The sequence below is a fragment of the Eulemur rufifrons genome, chromosome 23 (assembly GCF_041146395.1).
Source record: "Eulemur rufifrons isolate Redbay chromosome 23, OSU_ERuf_1, whole genome shotgun sequence".
NCBI classification, from domain to species: domain Eukaryota; kingdom Metazoa; phylum Chordata; class Mammalia; order Primates; family Lemuridae; genus Eulemur; species Eulemur rufifrons.
In genome coordinates this window covers 16,422,378-16,446,861 of record NC_091005.1, presented here as the reverse complement: position 1 = coordinate 16,446,861, position 24,484 = coordinate 16,422,378, and the positions used below count along the sequence as shown (strand labels likewise).

At 45.7% G+C, this 24,484-nt stretch overlaps 1 protein-coding gene across 3 annotated transcripts; it reads left to right on the top strand.

The window, feature by feature from the left end:
- The first annotated feature begins 5,123 nt into the window (after nt 1–5,123).
- Nucleotides 5,124–24,266, top strand: MLKL (mixed lineage kinase domain like pseudokinase). Of its 3 annotated transcripts, XM_069456474.1 has the most exons (12): nt 5,124–5,431; nt 9,751–10,209; nt 10,682–10,684; nt 12,745–12,819; nt 13,603–13,789; nt 16,635–16,732; nt 17,851–17,986; nt 19,356–19,437; nt 21,320–21,471; nt 21,678–21,727; nt 21,959–22,099; nt 23,573–23,952. In XM_069456474.1, exons 2-12 carry the CDS (start codon nt 9,753–9,755, stop codon nt 23,617–23,619), a joined length of 1,428 nt encoding a protein of 475 aa, XP_069312575.1. In that variant the 5' UTR covers nt 5,124–5,431; nt 9,751–9,752; the 3' UTR covers nt 23,620–23,952. The 3 variants fall into 3 exon arrangements, with proteins under 3 accessions (XP_069312575.1, XP_069312574.1, XP_069312577.1); XM_069456473.1 differs by lacking the exons at nt 10,682–10,684; nt 12,745–12,819 and having other exon boundaries at nt 23,887–24,266; XM_069456476.1 differs by lacking the exons at nt 10,682–10,684; nt 12,745–12,819; nt 23,573–23,952 and having other exon boundaries at nt 21,678–21,984.
- The last annotated feature ends 218 nt before the right edge of the window (nt 24,267–24,484 follow it).

Here is a 24,484-nt window from a genome sequence, read left to right as displayed (position 1 = left end):
CAAAGAGTCGTTGCTCACTGGACAACGAAGGAGACTTAAGAGTCCATCGTGATTGGGAAGGGGCAGTGGTGGGCGGTCAGTCCAACCGGAGGAGTATTTTGTCACTGAGCAGGATGCGTAGAAGTGCTGGGGCATGGTGGGGACAGAAAGCTCACCGACTGTCACTCTGTTATTCAGCTTTGTTCCTGTTCTTAAATTCTCTGCTGACGGCATCTCCCCTGATTGCCTGCTCTCATAAACCGTCTTGATACCCCACCGGGGACGGGTCTCTTCCGGAATTTATCCAACCCCAACTGACCCTCCAGTTGACTTTCCTAAAGCAAAGAGGAAAGGCTCTAGCAACAAACGCCCGTAGTGGGAAGTGGAACGCCAGGCCAGCTCAGTGATGTGCTTTCTGCACCACCATCCCAGAACCACCTGGGAAGCTATCAAAGCGCAGCTCAGAGGCCTCGCCCTCAGAGTCTAATTCAGTAGGTCCGAGGGGGTTGGCCCTGGATTCACCTGTCCAAGAAACCAGAAGCTTCTCCCTGCTCAGCCACCCATGGGGGCAGCTTTATCCCCGCGGCTCCCAGCCTAAGGATAAAAGGGACCCGTCTGAGCCACGCATCACTCAAGTCCCTAGAACCTGTCACCAGAACCTGGCCTATCCAAGCAGCAGAAATCACTACCTGCATTTATTAGATGACACTGAAAATCTGGTGCTAGAGCCTCACTCCTAAGGGGAAGGGAAAAACACAGAAGAGGACTAAAGGAAGAATTTGGCTAGCTGTCAACTTGGGTCACTGTCAACACGTAAGTCCACAGAGAAAGGTCTAAGATGAGTGCATTTTAGCAAAAATTTTTTGAAAAAAAAAACATTTTTATTTTAGAGACGAGGTCTCACTCTGTCACCCAGGCTGGAGTGCAATGGTGCAATCATTGCTCACTACAGCCTCAAACTCCTGGGCTCAGCTTCTTTAAGAAAAATGAAACAGGCTGGGCACAGTGGCTCAGCCCTGGAATCCCAGCACTTTGAGAGGCCAAGGCAGGAGGATCACTTGAGCCAGAAGTGCAAGGCTGCAGTGAGCCATGATCACGCCACTGCACTCCAGCCTGGGTGACACAGTGAGACAGGAAGAAGAAGAAGGAGAAGGAGGAGGAGGAGGAGAAGAAGAAGCCAAAATATAAGTGAGTTTGTAGTGTAGTAATGAGAAGAATTAAGGAAAAAAAAAAAACAGAAAAGTGAAAACACAAAACCAAGCCAGCCTCTTAATGAAAAGGTTCAATCAGTGAACATCTGATGGATGCCCCAAAGTTCCTGGCTGTAATGGGAGTTACAGGGGTTAGGAATGGTCACTAGCCTTGGGGCGAGAGCAAGCCCCACCTTACAGAGGGGCAATGAGAGTCCAGAGGCTATCACCTGCATCTTCACAGAAGAACAAAATATAGGCTGGGCTACGAGGCTCCCCACCTCAAGGCATCTGGTGCTCATGGTGCAGCTGTGACATCAGGGACCACCTGGTTAGAGAATCTTATCAAGTGTCAGGGTCAAAGGTTGGATGCAAAAGCAAGCGTGGAACATTATCAAAATGCCAACACATCTAGCATGGTGGGAAGAGCCTGGAACTTATAACATGTGATTGTGTTTATTTCTTATATTGGGAGAAGACACAAAAATTATCAAAAAAGTTTAATGTTTACTGGAGAGGGGAGGAGGAATTTCAATTCTGATCGGTGTAAAGTGAGTTGACTCACCCTCAGTGATCCTAGCAATCTGCCTCGCCTGATTCTCTGGCAATGACCCAGCTGCCCTGGCCAAGGGCAGGCCCAGAGCTGTAGTACTTATTTCTGGTATTGTTTTTGTGCTTCCAGACACGATGTCTGGGTGTTCCCTGGCTCCCCTGAAGAACTGCCCTCTTAATTCAGCTCTTTTCCATTCTTCATTGGCTCTGGCCTCTGATCTCTGCCTTTGAACTTTGTACAATTTTTTTTTTTTTTTTTTTATTGTTCCCAGCACAATGACCAACTTGTAACAGGGCCCTATAAATGCCAGTCTTATCTCCATCAAATCTCTGGCCGGCAGCATTGACGGGTCCTTGCGCGTTCCCTGGCCTCTGCCGCCCTCTGATGGCAGCACGCAGCCCTGTCCCATCGTGACTGCCCTCACAGTGAGTTTAGGAAGCAGGTATCTGTGATTTCAAAATTCCAGCACCTTCCCACCTTACCTGTTCTCTTGACTTACTTTCTTGACTCATCTGCCATTTTTGAGAGGAAGCTGGAACTATGTCCATGAACTTTCCAGTTCTAACTTTTCAAAAAGCTCTAACGGCTGCAAAATTTCAACAAGACCTTTCTTTATAGCTAGGTGCTTTGCCCAAAGAATAAATTTTATCTATAAAGGATGCTATTTAATATAAGATAAATGTAAAATTTAGAAAATGCCAGGATTCTCATCTTTACTCCATCCCAGACACCAATAGCAGAGAAAAAGAAGAAATCAGAAATAATAAAAAAATCTTGTTCTGGCAAAGGTTTAAAAGTAGGATTCTATCTTAATTTAGGTGCCCTAAAAATCAAAACCTAGACTGGGTACAGTAGCTCACACCTGTAATCCCAGTAATTTGGGAGGCTGAGATGGAAGATCACTTGAGCCCAGGAGTTCAAGACCAGACTGGGCAACATAGCAATGCCCCTGTCTCTATAAAAAATTTAAAAATTAGCTGGTGTGGTGGAGTGTGCCTATAGTCCCAGCTATTTGGGAGGTTGAGGCAGGAGGATAGGAAGATGGCTTGAGGATGGAGGAGTTCGAGGTTACAGTGAGCTATGATTATACCACTGCACTCCAGCCTGGGTGACAGAGCAAGACCCTGTCACAAAAAAAAAAAAAAAAAAAAAAAAATAGCTCACTGCACTCTCAAACAATCCTTCTGCCTCATCCTCCTGAGTAGGTGGGAATACAGGCACATGCCACCAAGCCCATGTGAATTTCTCTTTCTTTCTTTCTTTCTTTTTTTTTTGTAGAGAATGTCTCAAACTCCTGGCCTCAAGCAATCCTCCTGCCTTGGATTACAGTGCTAGGATTACAGCTGTAAGCCACCGAGCCTGGCCCATTTTTAAATGTTTTGTAGAATTCACCAGGGAAGCCATCTTGCCTGGACCTGTCTTTGTTGGGAGGGTTTTGCTTACTAATTCAAACTCTTCACTTGTTCTAGGTATGCTCAGATTTTCTATTTCTCATTGAGTCAGTTAGGTAATTTTTGTGTGTCTAGGGATTCATCCATCTCACCTCAATTATCTAATTTGTTGGCATGTAATGTTCACAGGATTCTGTTATAATCCTTTTTATTTCTGTAAGGTAGAGCAGTAAGGTCCCCACTTTTGCAAAAATTTACATTTTCTCAACAGGAAGACTCCTTTAATTCTGCTTATTTCTCTCCACTTTTTTCTAAAAGTTTTATAGTTTTACATTTAAATCTATGATCCTTTGGGGTAATTTTTATATAAAACATGAGGTTTAGGTCAAGTCCATTTTTTTGTCCAGTTACTCCACCGCCATTTGGACACCACATATCTGACAAAGAATTAATATCTAAAATATATAAATTCTCAAAACTCAACAGTTTAAAAAAATCCAATTAAAAATGGACCAAAGAAACAGACATTTCCCCAAAGAGGCTGTATAGATGGCAAACAAGTATGTAAAAAGATGTCCAACATCATTAGGCACTAAGGAAATGCCACTTAAAACCATGATGAGAGAGATCACTCACCTATTAGAATAGCTAAAATTACAAATAGTGGCTATGCGCGGTGGCTCCCGCCTGTAATCCTAGCACTCTGGGAGGCCGAGGCAGGAAGGTCACTTGAGCTCAGAGTTCAAAACCAGCCTGAGCAAGAGCGAGACCCCTGTCTCTACTAAAAATAGAAAGAAATTATCTGTCCAACTAAAAATATATATAGAAAAAATTAGCCAGGCATGGTGGCGCATGCCTGTAGTCCCAGCTACCCAAGAGGCTGAGGCAGGAGGATCACTTGAGCCCCAGGAGTTTGAGGTTGCTGTGAGCTAGGCTGACGCCATGGCACTCTAGCCTGGGCAACAAAGTGAGACTCTGTCTCAGTAAAAAAAATAGTGACAAAACAGAAAGCTGGTGAGGATGCAGAGAAACCAGATGTCTTGAACATTGATAGTGGGATAGTAAAAACAACACTCTCAAAAAGTTATATGCTACATGATTTTGTTTACATGAGACCAGCGCACCCATCCCACAGCTGCTATGAGTGTTGACAATTGCTAGGGCTCACACAGCTGCCCCCGGGTCTGGAGAACTGCCCTGGGCAGAGTGGGAGCTGCCTCTTGCTCCCGACTTCCCCATGGAGTCTGCCTGTGAGGCTAATCTCCACTGAGACCACAACCTTGTTTAGCTTTTTTTCCTCCTGCCCTATCCCACCCTCTGTCCTGAGAGCCCTCCTTCAATAAATCACTCATACCTGAATCTCCTGACCTAAGACAAGAAAAAAACTGATAGTGCAATAGCAGGGACAAATAAATGAATAAACAAAACCCCCAGACATCCTCCAGCCGTGCTTTCCCAACTTAAAAACTCTTTTCATGCAATCCAAGTCTGTCCTTTGAGAGGGAAGTAGTCTGATGAGTAAACCAATGGCATTGCTTAGACTTTGCAGCTGAGGACGCAGCCAACTTTAATAAAACATGACTCACACCCTGACAGAAAGCTTCGCAGTGGCCCTAGAGGAGGAACTGTATCTCGTCCCTCCCTCCCTCCCTCCCTCTGCCCCCCCACCCCCGCCGCTCCAATATTGCCCAGCACACAGAAGCAGACACAAGAACCTCCCCTCCAGTTTCAAACATTTCTTGTTCAACCCACCCTCATCCTTCCCGTACTGTGTCGTGGTTGTAACAGTTCGCTGGGACATTATTCCTTTCTGAATCCCCAGCCCGACGCAGAAGGCCTGGCACCGGTGAGTTCTCCGTAAACAGTTGCTGAGTGGATTTTGGGAAAGTCTGGGAGAGTGTGGAAAGGGAAAGAGAAGCATCCACAAGGAAGGAAGGTGCCGTGGCTCTGAGCTGCCGAGGAAGGGCTTCTAGGGAGCCTGCCAGTTGGCCTGGGGGAGTGTCACAGCCTTCCCCGCAGGCCCGAGTGCGCAGGACAGAAACAGCCGTCCAACAGGCTGATTGGAAGGACGCTCCTCTGGCGCAGCTGTGGTGGCGCGGGGATTTCACTTCGGGAGGGACCGGGACCGCCCAGTCTCCGGCAGCCACGTGTGAAGTCCTGCAGAGCGCGGGGCACCGCAAGGAAGGAGGCGCACGGGACCTCGTGTTCGCCGACTTCTCCCCTGGGCTGGAGGCAGCCGTCGGAGAGAAGCCGGAGGAGAGGTCTTTCCGAACTGTGCACGGGACGGGTTGGACGCACACCCCGCGGGAGGGACGAAGGTGAGCCTGGAATCATCCCCCGGCGCGGTCCCGGGAGGCGGCGGGGCAGAGGGGCTGCAGCCGGAGTCCTGGGCGGCGATGGGAGAACCGGGGGTGCGGGTGGGGAGGTGACCCGCAGGGCAATTTCCTGGAACTCAGGACCGAGTTGGTTTCGTTTCCTCCGCTCTGGTGGTGGAGCTGCCTGCTCCGATCTTCCCCTTCTGCCAAGGCAGGACTCGGAACAGAGGTGGGGGGTGGGGGCGCGCCGTGGAGCAGGGGTCTCGGGAACTGGTTCAGAACTGTCCAAGCAGCCAGGGACAGACGAACTCCAGGTGGTCGGTGGAGAAATTTCCAAGTTAGATGATTCCAATTCTTAAGGATTAACGCCCTCTTCTGTTTCTGGGGCCCATTTTAGGCGCCACGAAAGTAACCTATGGAGGGGAGGAGGAAGGACTTATGTTGTTACTACCATTTTAAGATTTTTCACTTTTAAAATTAGTAACCTTTTTTCTCATTGTTTTACTGCAAGTAACATATGAACATATTCTTAGAATTGTTAGTTTTCCCTATTACGTAAATAGCACTGCATTGAACATCTTAGTATCCATCCATCTACACTCACACAAGCTTTTCTACAGAGTAAATTCCTAGAAATTCAAATTGCTGAGTCAAAATATGTGTATTTATATTCCCTTTCATCCCTTTGATATCCTTATCATACACTCAGTAGGCCCTAAACAATTTTACTTATTGCAGTTTTCAGTATATTTTAATATCTCATAGGTAAGTCCTCTTATTTTTTTTAAATCCTGGTTATCCCTACTATTCTCCTGTTTTAAATGAACTTTAGGATCATTTGGTTTCAATCCCAAAGTATACCATTGGGAATTTTAGTGGAACTGCATCAAATTAGGTTTACATTTGGAAAGAATTGCCAGGTTTGTAATTTTTAATCTTCCCAGCTAAGAATATAACACTTTGCTCCATTTCTTCAAGCTTTGTTTTGTACAGTTTTCTTTATACCACACCAGCACTTTTCCTGTAAAATTTATCATTTTAAATTGTCACTTCTATGAGTGGGATATTTTCCCCATTATCCTTCCTGATTAGTTACTGCTGAGATACAGCTTTTTGATGAGGCTGGTAATAAGATTGTTGGAGCTTGGAGCTAGGAAGCTGAAATCTGCAAGATTCCGTGAGCAATATTTTCACATCTGCTTCTGTATTTGGTGGAACAGAGAAAATGTAAAGCCCTTTGGCCTCACAAGTCCCAAACAATGGCTCAGCCACTGGAAATAGTTGGGTAGTCTGAGATTCACTGAGTTTTTTAGGAGTGCCCTAATGCTGTAGTCCCCAATCCCCAAGTTACGACTGGTACTAGTCTTTAGCCTGTTAGGAAACGAGCAACCCAGCAGGAGGTGAGCAGCTGCAAGCAAGTGAAGTTTCATCTGTATTTACGGCTGCTCCCCATCGCTTGCATTACTACATAAGCTCCACCTCCTGTCCCATCAGGGGTGGCGTTAGATTCTCATAGGAGTGTGACCCCTACTGTACACTGCGCATGCGAGGGATCTAGGTTGAGCACTACTTATGAGAATCTAATATCCGATGATACGAGGTGGAGCTGAGACAGTGCTGCTAGTGCTGGGGAGCAGCTGCAAATACAGATTATCATTAGCAGAGAGATTTGACTGTACAATAAATGTAATGAATCATCCTGAAACCATCCCGTACCCTGGTCTGTGGAAAAATTGTCTTCCATGAAACCAGTCCCTGTGCTAAAAAGATTGGGCCCTAATGCCTGTTACCTCCTTTGTCAGATCAGTGTAACTCTCAGGCAACAAAAACACAAGTGTATCAGTTGCTCACCAAATTGGTTTCACTTCTGCATTTTAAAGCTACGTGTGGTTTTCAGGCCAAGTATTTTCTCCAAGCTGTTATCTGTTCTGTAAAATATTGCTAATACTTAACCTATCTATTTCATGGAGCTGTTGAGAAGATTAACTTTGTTTTAAAGTACTTTGAAAACACTTTCCATAGCCTTGTACTTATTTGAATGCAACCTCCTTGAACCTCAGTATCTTCATCTGTTAAATGAAGATAACCATGGAGAGCTCAGGGTTCCAAAGCACTTAGGATATAGTTGATGAAGAGAGATTTGTCTTCACCGTTATCATCATCATTCATTACTGAACCCAGTTGCCTTGAGTTGCAAGCAGAGCAAACATGATTCAAACTGGCTTAAACGATGAGGGAGGTTATTGGTTCATGAAACCTGTAGCTGAGGTTTGGGGAGACTTCAGGGTCAATTTAAACCAGTGACTCAATGTTGTGATCAAGGACTCAGATTCTTCCCCTCTTTTCATTCTACCATCCTCAGGACAGCCTCATTTCAAGCTTTAGGACTAGCACTCTGTGCTTTCTAACTCATATTGAGGGAAGAGAGAAATTTAAAGTAAGAAACTGGCTTCCTGGGCTCTCTCAGAGGAGCCAGGAACCTCCACAGCAAACATTCCCTGCCACGTAAATTAGCTCAGGTGCCCAGTTTTGAACCAATCACTATGACAGGCTATTAGGAATTCTCTGACGATTTAGATTAGAGTTTCTTAACCCCTGCATTATTCACATCTGGGGCTGGGTAAGTCTTTGTTTTGGGGGCTGTCCTGAGCATTATAGAACCCCTGGCCTCTACTTGCTAGGTACCAGTAGTACTCATCCTCCAGTTGTGGTAACCAAAAATGTCTCCAGACATTGCCGAATGTCCCCTGGGGGGAATAATCACCATTGACTGAAAACCACTGGCTTAGACTCATCAAGTCTCACCTGTGGAACCAAGGGTGGGGGCAGTTCCGCACAAACACATTGCTGAATGGGGGAGGAGCAGAGGGCCACTGACAATCTGGGTAGTAAGAAGAAGTAGAGAAATAGATTCTTCATAGGCAAGACAAATGTCCACCATGATTCTTCCAGACCTGGGAAATCTTTGAATCTTTCATTGCAAATGCCTCTGAGAGGGGCAGCACTTATAAAATGAAGTCTTTTTGATGTCTAGGCCAAGAGGTGGAGGAAGGTAGAACAAGTTTACAGCTGGCTACAAAAGCACAACAGAGAGGGCTGGGAGTGAAGACAAGGGAGGCAGAGACGCTCTGGGAAAAGAGAACAAAAGAAAAATTTGAGATTAACAGAAGCCAACTTCTATTGCAATCCTGAATATCCTTGGCCAACTGTGGTCAAGGTTGCAAATTGGGGCTTCACAGGCAATGCCCAGTTGGCAGACACCTTTTATTTGGCCCACATGGTGTTGGACTGCACATATTTTGACTTGGTTGAAGATTTAAAATCAAGAAATTTGACATAAAAATCCAGATTTCTGGCTGCTCTTGAAAAACTGGAAAGGTCTTCCACCACTGGGCCCTTTACTCTTGCAGATGGGGACTTGCTGGGTAACTAACTCCTGCCTTCTTTAGACAGGGCACGAGCTTTCCAACCCACAGTCCTCTCTCGTTTTCCTGATGATGAGACCAGGAGTCAGTTGCCTTTATCATTGCATGTCTGTGGCTTTCTTTCCTATAGGACATTAGGAAGAAAGTGATCAATTTTTTGTACTCTTGCCTCTATCAAAATTGGACAAACGAAAGATAGACAAGAAAGGCCACATGTTTCAAGGAAAACACAAGGAAGCATATTTCTTTGTGGCAGTAAAGACTATTCCCAGCCCAGCTCACTTTCACTCATGTGAGTTACCTGCCTGGCCCCTGAAAGCCCTGTAATTTAGCAAGATATATTTGTTAGAATAGACTAAACTGATGTGAAAATAGACCTCAAAATATAATGGCTCACATACAATAGAAGTTTATTCCTCCATCACTTAACAGTTCATGGCAGATGTTCCATGTCTGTGGGTAGCTCTCCTCCAAGTGATGATCCAGGGACTCAGGCTTCTTCTTTCTTGGGGCTCCACCATCTCTAGGGCCACATCATCCTGTGGATTCTGATGGCAGAGGCAAGATGTCTAGAGGGGGCAAAGCTGCCTCAACCTGAGGTAGCACATGTCACATGCACTCATCCCGTTGGTGAGAACTAGTCACATGGCCACCTCAAACCACAGGAAGGCTGGGAGATGCAGTCCCAGCTGGACCTGCGCTTGCCAGCTACAACTCTGCTATTATGGAAGGGCAGAACAGCTTTTGGCGGGCAGCAAGCCATCTCTACCTTCCATGCAAACGGTGGGGAAACCTCTTCCGGCAGTTCTATCACAGACCTCTTTGAGCCTCTCTTAGCCAAGTAGTAAATACGCAGGAGAGTCTGGGACCTCACCAAATCCCATCCACTTCTTCCAGCTATGGAGAGATTGGAGCAGATCATCTCCTTATGCAAACTCATCTACACAAAGTGTGACGAGATGAAATACTGCCAGAGACAGTGCCGGCGTCTAGGGGTCCGTGTCCACGGCCTGGTCCCGGCTCTGCAGTTGCTCCAGAAGCAAGGAAATGGGAACCTGCCCCCTGAGGACATAACCGCCGCCCTCGACCGTTTCCAGGCTGCCCTGGAGGAGGCTAAGAAGCGGATAGACGAGTTCAAAGATATGACCAAAATATGGAAGTTTCTAAAGTCAGGCCAAAACAAAATACTCTTCAGTGAAGTGAACGAGAAGCTGAGCGATGCCCGGGAGGCGCTCTCGCTGCTGCTTCAGGCTGACCAGCGGATGTCCGCTTCAAGCGTGGCCGGGAGAGTGTCCTGGCTACAGGAAGACCAGGGGGACGCAGAGGAAGACATGCGAGCTCTCCAAAGTCTGAGGAGTAAGTTGGATTTGTGGGGGAGGACGGGGGTGCAGTTGGGGGCATTTTAGTCTCCACTTTAATTCACAAAGGAGCAGGAAGGATGCAGTTTGAGCAGCTGCGTACACTTGCAGCTCAGAACTAACATCCCTGGGCCCAGCTTTGGTGGGGGCCGGTGAAATGTGGGCGAGCCAGTGTGGGAGAGGGGAGAAGATACTGACGTGTCTCTTTTGACTCTGCATTCTCTCTTTGATGTGATACCTGAGATTCCAGAAGCTCCTTCCAGCCCTAGTTTTCCCAGGACCCTAAGTTAAGCTGTAAACTGTCCAGGAGGAAGAATTAACTAAGAAACATGAATTGCGCACAGCATGCCCGGCACCGTTGTGTTAGGGATGCAGCAGCGTACAGCAAAACAGACAAGATCTCTGCCCTTGTGGAATGTAATAGAGAGCTAAGTAAATTGTTTTATCTGAAGGCAATGAAAACCATACAGGAGGTAATGAGATGCAAAGTGACAGTGGGTACAGAGAGAGGGTCAAAGTGACCCCTCTCCAATGGGGTGACATTTGAATGGAAGCCTTGAATAATAAGAAAGAGGTATCCATATGAAGATGAGGGGAAGAGAAATCCAGGGAGAGAAAACAGGGAAGGCCCCCTGAGGTGGGAATAAATATGGCATTTCCCAGGAACAGCCTGGGGGCCAGGGTGGCTTTGGCACAGTAAGCAAAGGAGAGCGAGTGGTACCGGATGAAAGCGGGGAAATAGGCCAGAAGATACAGGAGCCAGGACATGCAAGGCTGTGTAGGTTTGAGAAGAAATTGAGGCTTTATTCTAAGAGTCATAGGAAGCCAGTGAAGGGAACATGAGCCTATCATGATTTCATTTAGATTAAAAGAAAATCATCCCTCTGGCTGCTGTGTTTCAGTTGGACTATAGTGGGGTGTGTTAGTCAATTACTGATAAACTAATGCTGCATAACAAACCAGCCCAAAACTCAGAGGCTTAAAACAATGATCATTAACTCTCATGTCCAGGGGTCTGCAGATCTGTTGGGGTTTTCCTGATCTCAGGTGGGCTGGGCTGGGTGTGGCTCCAGGCACTAGGTCCAATTTGAGTCTGTTCTTCATGTCTCATTCTGAAGCCCAGGCTGAGGGAACAGTGAGTACCTGATGAATTGCGAGAAGGCAAGCCCAACCGTGCTAGCACATTTCATGCCTCTACTGTGTCACGTCCACTAACATCCAAAGCAGGTCATGTTGCCAAGCCCAACATGAAGAGACAGGGAAGTAGAGTGTGTCCACTACAAGGCTATGACATGAGTGTAGACATATGATACTACTACCTGGGAGTGAAGACTTGGGGTCAATAACTCAACCTACCCGTAGTGCCGGAATGGAAGTGTGAGCCCAGTTAGGAGACTACGTTAGAGGCTAGGTAAATGATGACAGTGGCTTGAACTAGGGCAGCCTTTTGGGGGGCACATTGGATTTTGTGGGGGGCAAGGCCCTAATGGGAAGAGGCATGGGCTAGGTAGGAGGTGGGGGAAGGAAGCAGAGTCTGGGCCACCAGAAGAGGGAAGAGAAGGGACAGATGGAAACCAGTGTGGCCTTGTTACACTTTGGCAGATCTTGGTGATATGCATTCAAACCCTTCCCTCTTGTAAGGATTGTGGGTGGAGAGAGAGGGAGTGAAGAAAGGGTGGGGCACACGTGGATGAACCTCCTGGGTACAGTGAGCAGCCACTCAGCATCATAAGGAAACAAGTTTATTTCTCATTCAGGCGAAGTCCAGGACACTCTCCCAGCTGACTGGGCGACTGTCTTCTTTCCAGAATACTTTCAATAGTATGGCACTTTCATGGGGACACAAACTTCCCTCGTTCCCAAAACAGCCAGATTGGAACCTTGAGAAGAGTCAATTAAATGCTTCCTCGGGGAAGTGACATATGTCTCTTTCACTTTGTTTCTTGGCCAAAGCAAGTCACACAGCCATGCTTCAAGGCATTTCCTACGTGCTTAGAAGTAGAGAGCTGAATACTGGTGAGCAGCAGTCATTTCCACTACAATGAATATGAGAGGTCAAAAATGGTATCTCGGTGGTTTTAATTAGAATTTTGGTTTTGATAAGCATGTGGTTTTTTTGTTTGTTTGTTTTGGTTTTGTTTTTTTTTTTTTTTTGAGACAGAGTCTTGCTCTATTGCCCGGGCTAGAGTGCCGTGGCATCAGCCTAGCTAACAGCAACCTCAAACTCCTGGGCTCAAGCAATCCTCCTACCTCAGCCCCCCGAGTAGCTGGGACTACAGGCATGCGCCACCATGACCGGCTAATTTTTTTTTCTATATATTTTTGGCTGTCCAGATCATTTCTTTCTATTTTTAGTAGAGACAGGGATCTCGCTTTTGCTCAGGCTGGTCTCAAACTCCTGACCTCAAGCGATCCTCCCACCTCGGCCTCCCAGAGTGCTAGGATTACAGGCGTGAGCCACCGTGCCTGGCCAGCATGTGGTTTTAATTAGCATTTATATTTTTGAGTATTTGCTGTCCTTTTTTTCCTGAAGAAACTGAAAATATAGAAGCTTCACCGAGGCAGCTAGAAAGGACCACGAAAGAAATAAGGGAAGCCTTGAAGCAGTGTAACTTAACGGGTGCCGTGCTGCTTCCAGTGGCCCCCAAACTAGAAGTCATCAGTTTACTGGAACTCCAGCCTCCCCCTGCCCCTGCCCTTGTCATTTTCTGTGCTGGGTGGCAGGAGGCAGCCCACAGGTTTGTAGATGCATTCATGGCTTGCCCAGGCTTCCATCCACATGGTGGCATTTGAAAGGGGCTTCTCAACCACTAAGGTTTCTTCTAGCACCTGTCAGAGTGCTAAAAACTTCCCCTATGAATAGCATCAAAGCTTCGATTCACTTGCTGAATTTCCAAGAAGAAACTCAACTCAAACTTAGAGGATACTGCCTTCCAGGAGCTCCCGGCCGTGGGTGGAGGAGGGGAGAGGAAAGACAGACAGTGAACACACAACAGCGGTGAGGTTACTGAGCTTCAACTTTGTCCCTAACTACAAGATCTGAAATGATGAGACCAGATGCTAGGGCTTAGGTGCTGAGCTGTGTGGCAACAGGAGTAGAGAGAGCCGCGGGAGGAAAGCGAGGGCTCTGGGTGGGGGTTAAGGCTGGAGAGATGGGCAGGGTTTGGAGAGGAGGGAAGGAATGTGCATGACACAGCTGTGCCTCTATCGGTCACTCAGAAGCATTGGAACCTCTCCCCTGGATTGAGTCAACCAGAGGCTCCAGCAAGGGCCAGCTCTGGTTCGTGGTGAAGACCTTCCCACTCACATGTCACAAAGATGCCACTTCCCTGAGGACTCTTTCCACAGCTCATTTACTCTTTATCTTCTTCTGTCCTGTGGCTGAGGTCAGACTTACCACCAAAAACCACGCATAAGAACCCACTAGAAGAAATAAAGGAGATTAAGAAGGAGGAGCTTTCAGAGTCCCCATGGATCCTGCTAAAGGAAGATGAATTCAGCACACTTTATAAAGGAGAATATCACAGATCTGAAGTGTCCATAAAAGTATTCAACAAACCCCAGGCCAAAAGCATTGGGTAAGTCATTTTGCATGGTTCTCTCTGTCACTCCCCAAGAAGAGAGGCCTGTTGTCACCACTTTTAGATGGGGAAACCTGGGCCCCAGGGTCAAATGGGGTCAAATGACTTACCCCCTATTATTGAAAAGCAAAATCTTGACTTTAACACGTATCTTTTCACCTTGATTCTAGAGCCTTCTCTCCTTGATTCATATATTTGTGTATTTTTAAAACTTTGTTCCCTTTCAATCATGTTTCTCAGTTCCCCAGCCCCTCTACAGACAGTAATTCTGGTGGGCTTTGTTTGTGTGTACTCCTGTAGAATGTGTGTATGCATTTTTAATTTTCACAGCTGGTAGTGTTATATGTCCATTGTCTACTTTCCTTACTCTTTTCACCCAGCGTCATGGAACATGTTCTATACCTGGAGTCCTTCCCTTCTGTTTGCCATCCATGGTGTAGGTCCACATTTTGCCTATTTTTTCCCACAACGGAACCTAGTCTGCTTTCCAACTTTCCCCTGCCAAAAATAATGTCACCCAAGTATTCCTTTATGGACCCGCATGAGAATTCTTTGGGATATAGCGCCAGGAGAGGACTGATGGATAATAGGGTATGTATGTATTAAATTAACTAAGAACTAGCAGGCAACTCCTCAGAATGGAGTGTATATGCCTACACTTGCGCCAGCCATGCATGAGAGCTCCTGTATCACACATGGCCACCTACCCTTGGTGTTATCCACTTTTTTAACTTGTTTTCTCCTTACAGTTATAAAATTATTGATATCTTGTGGCTATTTTAATTTGCATTTCTCTGTTTACTAATGAGTTCAAACATTTATTTGTTTGTGGCTTTTTTCTTTCTTTTCTTTTCTTTTCTTTTCTTTTCTTTGGAGACAGAGTCTTGCATCTTGCTCTGTTGCCCGGGCTAGAATGCCATGGCATCAGCCTAACTCACAGCAACCTCAAACTCCTGGGCTCAAGTGATCCTCCTGCGTCAGCCTCCTGAGTAGCTGGGACTACAGGCATGCACCGCCACACTGGCTAATTTTTTCTATTTTTAGTGGCCCGGCTCATTTCTTTCTATTTTTAGTAGAGACAGGTTCTCACTTTTGCTGAGGCTGGTCTCTTAACTCCTGACCTTAAGTGATCCTCCAGCCTCGGCCTCCCAGAGTGCTGGGATTACAGGTGTGAACCACCATGCTCCGCCTATTTGTATATGTTTTAGCTATTTGAGTTTCCTCTTCTGTAAATTGCCTGTTTATATCCTCTGCCCTTTTTTCTGTCATGGCTGCTGTTTTTGTCTTGTCAGTTTGTAGAAGATCTTTGTATGTCGTGGATATTAATCACTTGTCAGCTTTAGGTATTACGAACTTTGTCCAGGGTATCCAACAGCAAACAGGCATCTTTTAAATGTTGATGTAATCAAATCCTTCAAAACTTTACCTTATTATCTGTGCTCTTGAGGTGCCCTTCCCCACCCCTAGATCTTAAAGGCATTCTGTATTTTCTTCTATTAACTTTACAGTTTCTTTTTCCATATTTAGGCTCTAATCCTCCCAGGATCCACCTTTCTGTGTAATATTATGTAGGGTCTAGTTTTATTTATAGCTATATAATGAGTCCATTTTCTCTACACCATCTATTTCGTGATCTGTCCTTTCCCCATTGCTTTGTGATGCCACATTTACTGTATATTAAGTTTCTATATAAACATGGATCTAACTCTCATCTCTTTAATCTGTTCCACTGGTCAATTTGTCTGTCTTTGCACTAATAACACACTGTAATTTTTTTATTCATTATGACTTTGTATTATAGGAAGTCTCAATATCTAATAAAGCAACTCCCTCTTCCTGATTCTTCTTTTTCAAGTTGACTTAGCTAAATAAATATCAGAGAAAGTTTTATCACATTCCTCAAAATACACATTAAGATTGTATTTTTTTTTTTTTTTGAGACATAGTCTCACTCTGTTGCCTGGGCTAGAGTGCTGTGGCGTCAGCCTAGCTCCAGCAACCTCAGACTCCCGGGCTCAAGCGATCCTCTTGCCTCAGCCTCCCAAGTAGCTGGGACTACAGGCATGCGCCACCATGCTGGGCTAATTTTTTCTATATATATTTTTAGTTGTCCGTATAATTTCTTTCTATTTTTAGTAGAGATGGGGGTCTCGCTGTTGCTCAGGCTGGTCTCGAACTGCTGACCTCAAGCGATCCTCCTGCCTTGGCCTCCCAGAATGCTAGGATTACAGGTGTGAGCCACTGTGCCCGGCCGAGATTGTATTTTTAACGGCTTTTATTGAGATATATTTTATGTACCATAAGATTCACCCATTTAAAGGGTACTATGTAATGGCTTTAAATATATTGATAGTGTATGATTGTCACCATAATCTAAATTTATAGAACATTTTCGTCATGCCCCCCCAAACCCTATACCCATTAACAGTCACTCCCCATTCACCCCCATCCCCACAGTCTCCAGCCCTAGGCAACCACTCATCTACTTATTTACTTATTTACTATTTACTTATTTACTTATTTACTATAAATGGATAGTACAATATATAATATGAGGCCTGTTGTGTCTGGTTTCTTTCGCTGAGCATGAAATGTTCATGTATGTTGTAGCATGTATCAATACTAGCAAGCCCTGTTACTATCTCCCAGACCCTTAGGGACTAATTCTGCTGCCACGTACAGCAGGGGTTCCACATGCTGCCATCAGTAGCTGAGCTCGTCACAATACCAGTTCCCTTCCTCTGACAATGCCCACCCCACATACACAGAGAGTCACTACACTAAATGTTCTCTAGGGAACCTTCCAGTTCTGAAATCCTAATTTCCCCTTTTATCCTCATAGGGCAGTGAGGGACACTTTCAATAATGAGGTCAAAACCATGAAGAAATTTGATTCTCCTGACATCCTGCGTATATTTGGGATTTGCATTGATGAAACAGGTAGGAAGTGCTCCTGGGGTTGGTAAAGCTTTTGATGACCTGGAATATACCTCCTGTGTTAAAAAATGTGTTGCATTTTTTAAGAACAACAGAAAGAGTGGAATCGACACAGTGTAATTATTATCAATGTCAATTTTCTTTGCATCCCAAGATGCGTGTTCCCATCTTCTTTCAGGAGAGTGGGGCTGAAGCCTGAGGGTTAGTTCGCACTAGTGTGGCCACTTCTCCTTTCAGTCTGCTGGGAACCAAAGGGGTGTGTGTTCAGATGCCAGCCAGGGTGAGGGGTGCATTGTGTTGCTATTTAATATGAAACATTATAAAGCTGCCTGACCCAAACCAGGAAGACACCCTTGGTCATCATTAGTGTAGACCAAATCTATAAACAAAAGTCAAGTTGCCCCTTTACCAAGATCCTCGTATGTCAGTTTCTTTATTTTTTATTTTATAATGCGGCTGTGTGTTCTCTCATAGCATGACCTCTCCTGCTGGTCATGTTTTGCTGCTCTTGCCTAGAGAGAGGACAGAGCAACTCCTATCTTATCCCCTCTGGAAGTTTCTCTACAGTTCAGGCCAACCTGATTTCAGAGCATAGAATCCCAGCCTACAGGTACACTTTCAGTGACCTGTGTTCTCCTGGGCGAGGGCGGAGGTGGCTGACTCACTCGTTGTGTGTCAGTTTTGCATCTCAGGCCCTTGAACTGTGACTCGACTTCTTGACCGAGTCCCCCTCACCACCCCTGCCGTCTGTGCACCATTCATTCTTTCCACACCTCTGTACTAAGCTCCTTGCGAGCACCGTATGAACACGATAAACACATTTCCTGCCCTCTTGGGGTTTACACTTGAGTGAGGAGGACGTTACTCAAATAACTACTCAAACAAATGTAGAATTGCAACATGCCAAATACCATGAGGAAGAGGATGGGAGTGCTAGGGGTGTTTGACCTTTTCAAGATCAGGGAGCAAATTATGTGGGATGGGGCTGGAGGGTTGGGGGAGAAATGGGACTCACAGCAGAGCCAAGTGTATCTCTGCACAGAGACGGGAGAGGTGGGCTGCGGACAGGAGGAGCTCTGAGCGGGGCTGGGTCTTCATAGCACCTGGCTCCTTTCCTTCAGTGACTCCGCCTCAATTCTCCATCGTCACGGAGTACTGTGAACATGGGACCCTGAGGGAACTGTTGGATAAAGAAAACAAACTCGCTTTCGATGTGCGTGTCGACCTAGTCGTGGGGGCCGCCAGGGGCTTGTACAGGTACCAGATGGGGTGAAGGGCGCCACGAAGGGCAAGGTGAATGTGTCTACACTACTGATAATCCCAGAGGTGATGATAGAACAGGCCAGAAGCCCCTGACAGCCTCTCTTCCATACATTGTTTTACTATTTACTCTGATTATAGACAGGAAGGGGCAAGGAGGCTAAACCAGTGAGCAAGAACTTACAGAATTGAAGGCTGAATTTAATGTCCACGCCATTCTTATGGAGTTGGACAGGCCCTAATCTTAGAGTTGCCAGATTTAACAAATAAAAATACAACATACCCAGTTAAATTTGAATTTTAGATAAGTAATGAATAATTTTTAATATAAATATATCCTAAATTTTCCATAGGACATACACTAAATTTCAGATATATGAAATTTCAGATGAGCAAATTTTTTTTTTAGTGTAACTATATCCCATGCAATTTGGGGGCATACTTATACTAAAAAATTATTCATCACTTATCAGAAACTCACATGTAACAGAGTGTCCTGTATTTTATTTAGTTAACTTTACCTACTGTCATGCAGAATCTATGGTTCCATTAGCTCAGGGGTCCTCAGACCACCTGCAGGGTTTTCACCATATCCACAAAGCCACCAGTATTATTTACTTAACACTTTTCTTTAAATTGACTCACTTTTAAAAATCTAAAGAAGGTTTTTAAAGGCTCGTGCCTATAATCCTAACACTCTTGGAGGCCAAGGGAGGAGGATTGCTTTAGGTCAGGAGTTTGAGACCAGCCTGAACAAGAGTGAGACCTTGTCTTTACCAAAAATAGAAAAAAAATTAGCTGGGCATGGTGGTGTGTGCCTGTAGTCCCAGCTACTTGGGAGGCTGAGGCAGGAGGATTGGTTGAGCCCTGGAGTTGGAGGTTGCAGTGAGCTACGATAACGCCACTGCACTCTAGCCCAGGAGACAGATTTTAGCAATCCTCCTGTGCTAGGATTACAGGCATGAGCCACCACACCCAGCCCATATTCTGATTTGACCAGAAGTGTCCTAGGCATGGTCCAGACATCCAGCCATGCCTCTGAGCATTTTGGTCTGCCCAGCACTTCCCAGGCAAAGACCACAGTGGCACCTTCATCCTTCTCTAGCTAAGGTGGCCCCTAGTGCCAGATTGCACACACTCCACAAGGGCCATCACACCCACTTGTACAATGCATCTTAGCACTGCTCCATACTCACAGCATGCAATTGTCAAACCTCTGCAACCCACTTTCCCCGGCTGTCCATGGGCAGCTACCCTCGAGGAAGGCATGGGACTGACCAGCCTCGTTATCCCAGTGATGACTGTCAAGCCTTCCAAGAAAATCTGTGCAAAGGTCATTAATGCTCCCTGCCTTTGCTTGTGTCAGGCTACACCATTCGGAAAAGCCTACACTCCATAGAAAAATCAGCAGCTCGAGCTTCCTGGTATCCGCAGGCTACAAAGTAAAGGTGAGTGCATTTCAAGGGGCTCTTCAGGTCAAACCTGTATGATTGGTGCTGGGAGAGGGGCATAAGTGTCTCAGTAAGGCTGTGCCTACTTGTTTCTTGCCTCAATTTTAGAACTGAGCTCAACTCTTCCCCTGCCTGTACAGCTTTCTGTGTGCCCACTGCAGGACAGACCCGATCCTTGCCTCCTGTTCTGATGCATGCTTTCCCTCAGCACCCACTTAGCAGGGATGGGCTAAGAGTCATTTCCCCTTAGATGCCCAGACACCGTTCCTATGTCCCTAGAACACCCACCAGCGGATCTTCTTAGGTCTGAAGAGGGATTCAGACTCACAGGGCTGCCACAGGCCACACTTGGCATTCAGAGTTACTTAGAAAGGTACCCAGCAGAAAACACAGATGCCAGTCGCCCTAAAGCCTTCCCTCCGGTGGGAGTCCCCACAGTCATCCAGGAGATACTCTCTTTGTCTCCGCCCCAGGTGCTAGAGAAAGAGGCTCCCATCAGCTGGGTGGGCCATCCAGGCTTAGAAACCCCATGACCTGCAGCAGTCAGTATCGCTTACAACAACTCTGCAGGCACGCCTTCCAGTGTTCTTGCAAGGGACACGTCAGTTGCTGATTGTAAGAGCTGCCACAAAGCCCAGCATCCCTATCAGCTATTTACTGTATTGTCCCCTTGCCCATCCCGACCCCATCCAGAAGCAATTCACCAATCAGCAGTCATTTTTATCATCAGCAATGTTACTAAGTAGAATAGGTGACAGTATACCTTTATCAGGTTCCCAGGGGAACAGAGCTAGAAAGTTAAGTGGAAGTCAGATTTTCATACAGAAGAGGAAAGGGTTTTGTGAACTTGGTGTCCACAATTGTCAAATGCTAAAAACAAAGAATGTTTTCTCTGTCATCCATAGATGGTTTCCTTTCTTCCGGTCTCATGAGTGTCAGGGACAGCCCTCAATAAACAAAAACCAGGTCTTTTTAGCCTCAGATGCCTTCTTTCCCACCCTGCCAATTGTGCTATAAGTGCCCCCGAAGCACTGTGTCTACACCGCTTTCATGACCCTGTAATGTGTGCTAAGCCCCCTTTCATCCCTGGCGTTTACTATGGTTCCGAGTGTCAGAGAATGTCGGTGCTCAGGAAACATGTGAGTGAGTGAATGAATGGATGAATGAAAGGGGGATAAGCCACCTCATTGTCTTATCCTTTTCCTGTCCTTGCCCTTAGATTTGGGCACCTGGCTGAGTTTGGAGCTGGCAGCCTTCTGCACACTGACGGTGCCAGTGGCACACGTGCATGGAGCAGGAACTCTCGCTGGCTGTGCTCCAGCTTCTTTAAGAACACCACGTGGCCATGCAGGGTTGGCAGGGATAACTCACACTTGTGTAAAATCCAGAGGAACAGGCTGACCACCCTCTAGGGTCAGACAGAACAGAGGGGATATACCTCCATGTCATTTTTTCATTTGCTTCTAGGAGAAAGCAAGCCATGTGGTGGTTCTCTGCACCCCCTCCACCCTCACTGAGTGGAGTTCAGTCCTCAACTGAGAAACCGCTGTATCTAACACAGTAATACTAGCGACAGTTACAACTTACCAAGTCTTGCAGATGCTTAATAACCATTATCTCAAGTAATCCTCACTGCCATCACCCCATTTTATGGAGAAGAAATCTCCCTTTGTGTTTCTCTTGGTCACTGCACTATAAGTTGAACCCATAATGTTAACCAATAGAGTAGCCACACAGACGGAAGACAGTATTGGAAACAAATGCCTAAGGTAAAAAGTCAATTCCCTGGCAATTGTGTGTAGCACTAACCCCCCTCCCTCCACCCCCCGCCCCAAGATCTTGCTGTTTCTTTCTGTCTCTAAGTCACCTCTCTATCTAGCTTGCAGGATTTGAGTTGAGCAAAACACAGACTTCTATCATTCGGGAAACTAAGAGAAAAAAGGCAGAGAGAGTCATTTCAGCAGCGTATTGCTCACCTCAGAGGCTGGAAAATGTGTATTATGATTATGACATAAAAGCTGAAATATACAGGTATGTTCATAGTCTCATGTAGATTCTAACTCAGATGAACAGGACAGGGAAGTCCAAGTCAGACTCCCCCTCTAAGGAACATCTCAACTCTGTTGAACGAATTTGGGTGGTAATCAGAAGATTCACTCAGTTTTCTGGAAATGGCCAGAGGGGCGTGGGAAAAGGGAAGCTTGTTATGGTTGCTCAGTTTCTTGGTTTTCTTTTAGCTTTGGAATCGTCCTCTGGGAAATCGCCACTGGCAAGATCCCATTTGAAGGTGAAGAATGTGAAGGCTGGCTTGGCTGGTGCTGGGTTTGGGTCCCCTTCCAGTAAACTAGAAATTCCCCATCAGTGCTGTCCTAGGCATTTAGTTCTCCAATATGGGAACTGCTGGGCTGGTCAGTGGAATCATTAGAAGCTCTTCTGATGCCAGCCATCAGCATCCAGAGAGATGTGCGAGTTCCAGAGCAATTTTTTTAAGGCTACCATCCTGTCATTTCCATGCTAGGCTGTGATTCTAAGATGATCCGCCAGTTGGTGGTTGCGGGCCGGCAGCTGGAGCCACTGGGTAAAGATTGCCTTGAAGAGCTGCGGAAGATCATTGATGGGTGCCGGGCCTATGAGCCCTCCGAGAGGCCCTCCGTGGATGGTAGGGTTCCTTCTGGTGCAAACAGCGTGTGCCACACTCTTATTTCACATTAGTGAAATATTTCCTTTTCACAAGCTCCAAGGCAGTAGTTTACACCAAACGTGATTTTACCCTTCAGGAGACATTTGGCAATGTCCGAAGACATTTTTGGTTGTCACAAATATGAGAAGGTAGAATGGGGCGTGCTACTGGCATTTAGTGGATAAAGGACAGGGATGGTACTCAGCATCCTGATGGTACAAATGCACAGGACAGCCCTTCACAACAAAGAATTATCTGGCCCAAATGTTGATAATGCAGGGTTTCAGAAACTCTACCCTGAGGGCATTGTTTAATCTATAGTGGTTTGGAAAGGCAGATTATTTTTCTCTAGCCTATTTCCTTCCTTTCTTTTTGTGTGTATCTATCTTTCTTTCTTTTTCTTAATTATTTATTTATTATTTGCCATAAGAAAATTCAGAAGAGTTTTCTTTTTTTAAGAGATGGGGTCTTGCTATGTTGCCTAGGCTGGAGTGCAGTGGCTGTTCACATAGCACACTGCAGCCTCAAACTCCTGGGCTCAAGCAATCCTCTTGCTTCAGCCTCCCCAGTTGCCAGGATGACAGGCATGCACCACAGCACCAGGCTCTATCTTTCTTTCTTTTTGTCTTCCTCTCTTTCTTTCACCTTCCTTCCCTCCCTCCCTCCCTGTCTGCCTGCCTTCCTTCCTTCCTTTTTTCAGCATCCTTGGATTATTTCCTTGACTCAGACTCTTACTCACCATGTCATCACCTGCTTCTCTGTAGCTTCCTTACAATGTCTCCCTCCCTGGGAGTAAGTCCCTGTCCTACTCTAGCTCCAAATCTCCCAGACTTTCTACAAAGCCCAAACAAAAGAGAGAGGAGTTCACATGCAGCATCCCTGGATTGGGAAAGTGTTTCCACTGAAGTTGCTGCAAAGTTCAAAGACACAAAATGATTTTTTCTTATCTTTATCATGATAGGGGCCATACTACAGCAGTGTATAAAATATATATGTTCAGTTAAAATATCAAAGTAAAAGAATATCACAAAGCCACCTTCATTAAGAAATAGAACATTGCCACTTGCTCAGAGCTTCTTAAAGAATTGGCCTTTGGGGTAGATGAGAAGCTGACAAAGATTTATATAGTGCCTTTCTCTGCTTCAAACTCTTTTGTCTCCTTCCTCCCTCTTCTAGGCTCCCTTACACCTCAGGGTCCTCTTGGTTTTAGAGAACCTAATACCAGAGACTAATTCACTAAGATATAAGTTTGTCCTTCCTATGAGGTTTTAAAAGTAAATCAAGGAAAAGAACTTCATATCACAAAGACATGAGTGCAGATGGTAGTTTAGGCACCAGCCAGACCAGGGGGAATGCAGTTTCTGCACTGTTGTAGTACAGAAACATCTTTATGTTTCTAGCTTGGCTCTCAGCTTCCTGCACTTATATAAATTTCTGCTCATTCATCCACAGAAATCTTAAAGAAACTGGAGGCCCTAACTAAGGCCTTTACTAAGTAGCATATCAAAACCAGAACCAAACAGTCCTTGGACAAGAAGCTGGGAGAGACATGCACCGGACATCTCTCTCATATCCTTTGGCATCAAGTTATTTATGGTTCCTGGGGGCAGCACTTCTCGTTTACAAACAGAAAGCAATTCCTGTCATATAGGACACATCCTACTCCAAATATTATTTTAAAAAATACACTTTTGATAGTAATTTTGATAGATGGTTTGCAAAAATGTATCTCTGTGTCCATACCTCTTGGCAATGTAACTTTACAGCTCCTTACATCAAGAAGTGGAGTCTGTTTCCCCACCATTTGAATCTGGGCTGGCCTTGTGACTTGATTTGGTCGATAGAATGTGGAAGCAGCCATGGTGTGCCATTTCCAAGCCTAGGCTTAAAGAGGCCTCATCAATGTCTGCTCTCTGTCTTGGAGCCTTACCCAGCCATGAGCAAGTTGGGCTAGAATGCTGTAGCATGAGAGACCATATGGAACGAACAGAAACAAGCTTTCCTAGCTGAGATCACACTAGACCAGCCAACCTGGCAGCTGACCTGGTTACATGAGTGATCCCGGTCAAGACCAGAAGAATCACCCAGCTGAGCCCAGCCCAAATTGCCCATTCACAAAATCATAAACTAAATAAATTTTTGTTGTCTTAAACCACTAAGTTGTGGAGTGGTTTGTTACATAACAGTAGTAACAGAGCAAACGCTATTCAGTCCTTCCTCTTGCTCATTGAATTAAATACAAACTCTCTACTAGGATACTCATAGCTTTATGTCCCTGACTCCAACCTAACTTTCCATGTAAGGTCCCAGAGTTCTCTCCAGTCAGAGATTGCAAACTCTAATGTCTATAGGGCCTAGGAGGGA

Coding starts and splice junctions, on each gene's coding strand:
- MLKL (XM_069456473.1), top strand. CDS start 9,753: ATGGAGAGATTGGAGCAGATCATCTCCTTATGCAAACTCATCTACACA. Junction 10,210..13,602: donor AGCTCTCCAAAGTCTGAGGA/GTAAGTTGGATT, acceptor GGCTGAGGTCAG/ACTTACCACCAAAAACCACG. Junction 21,472..21,677: donor ATAAAAGCTGAAATATACAG/GTATGTTCATAG, acceptor GTTTTCTTTTAG/CTTTGGAATCGTCCTCTGGG.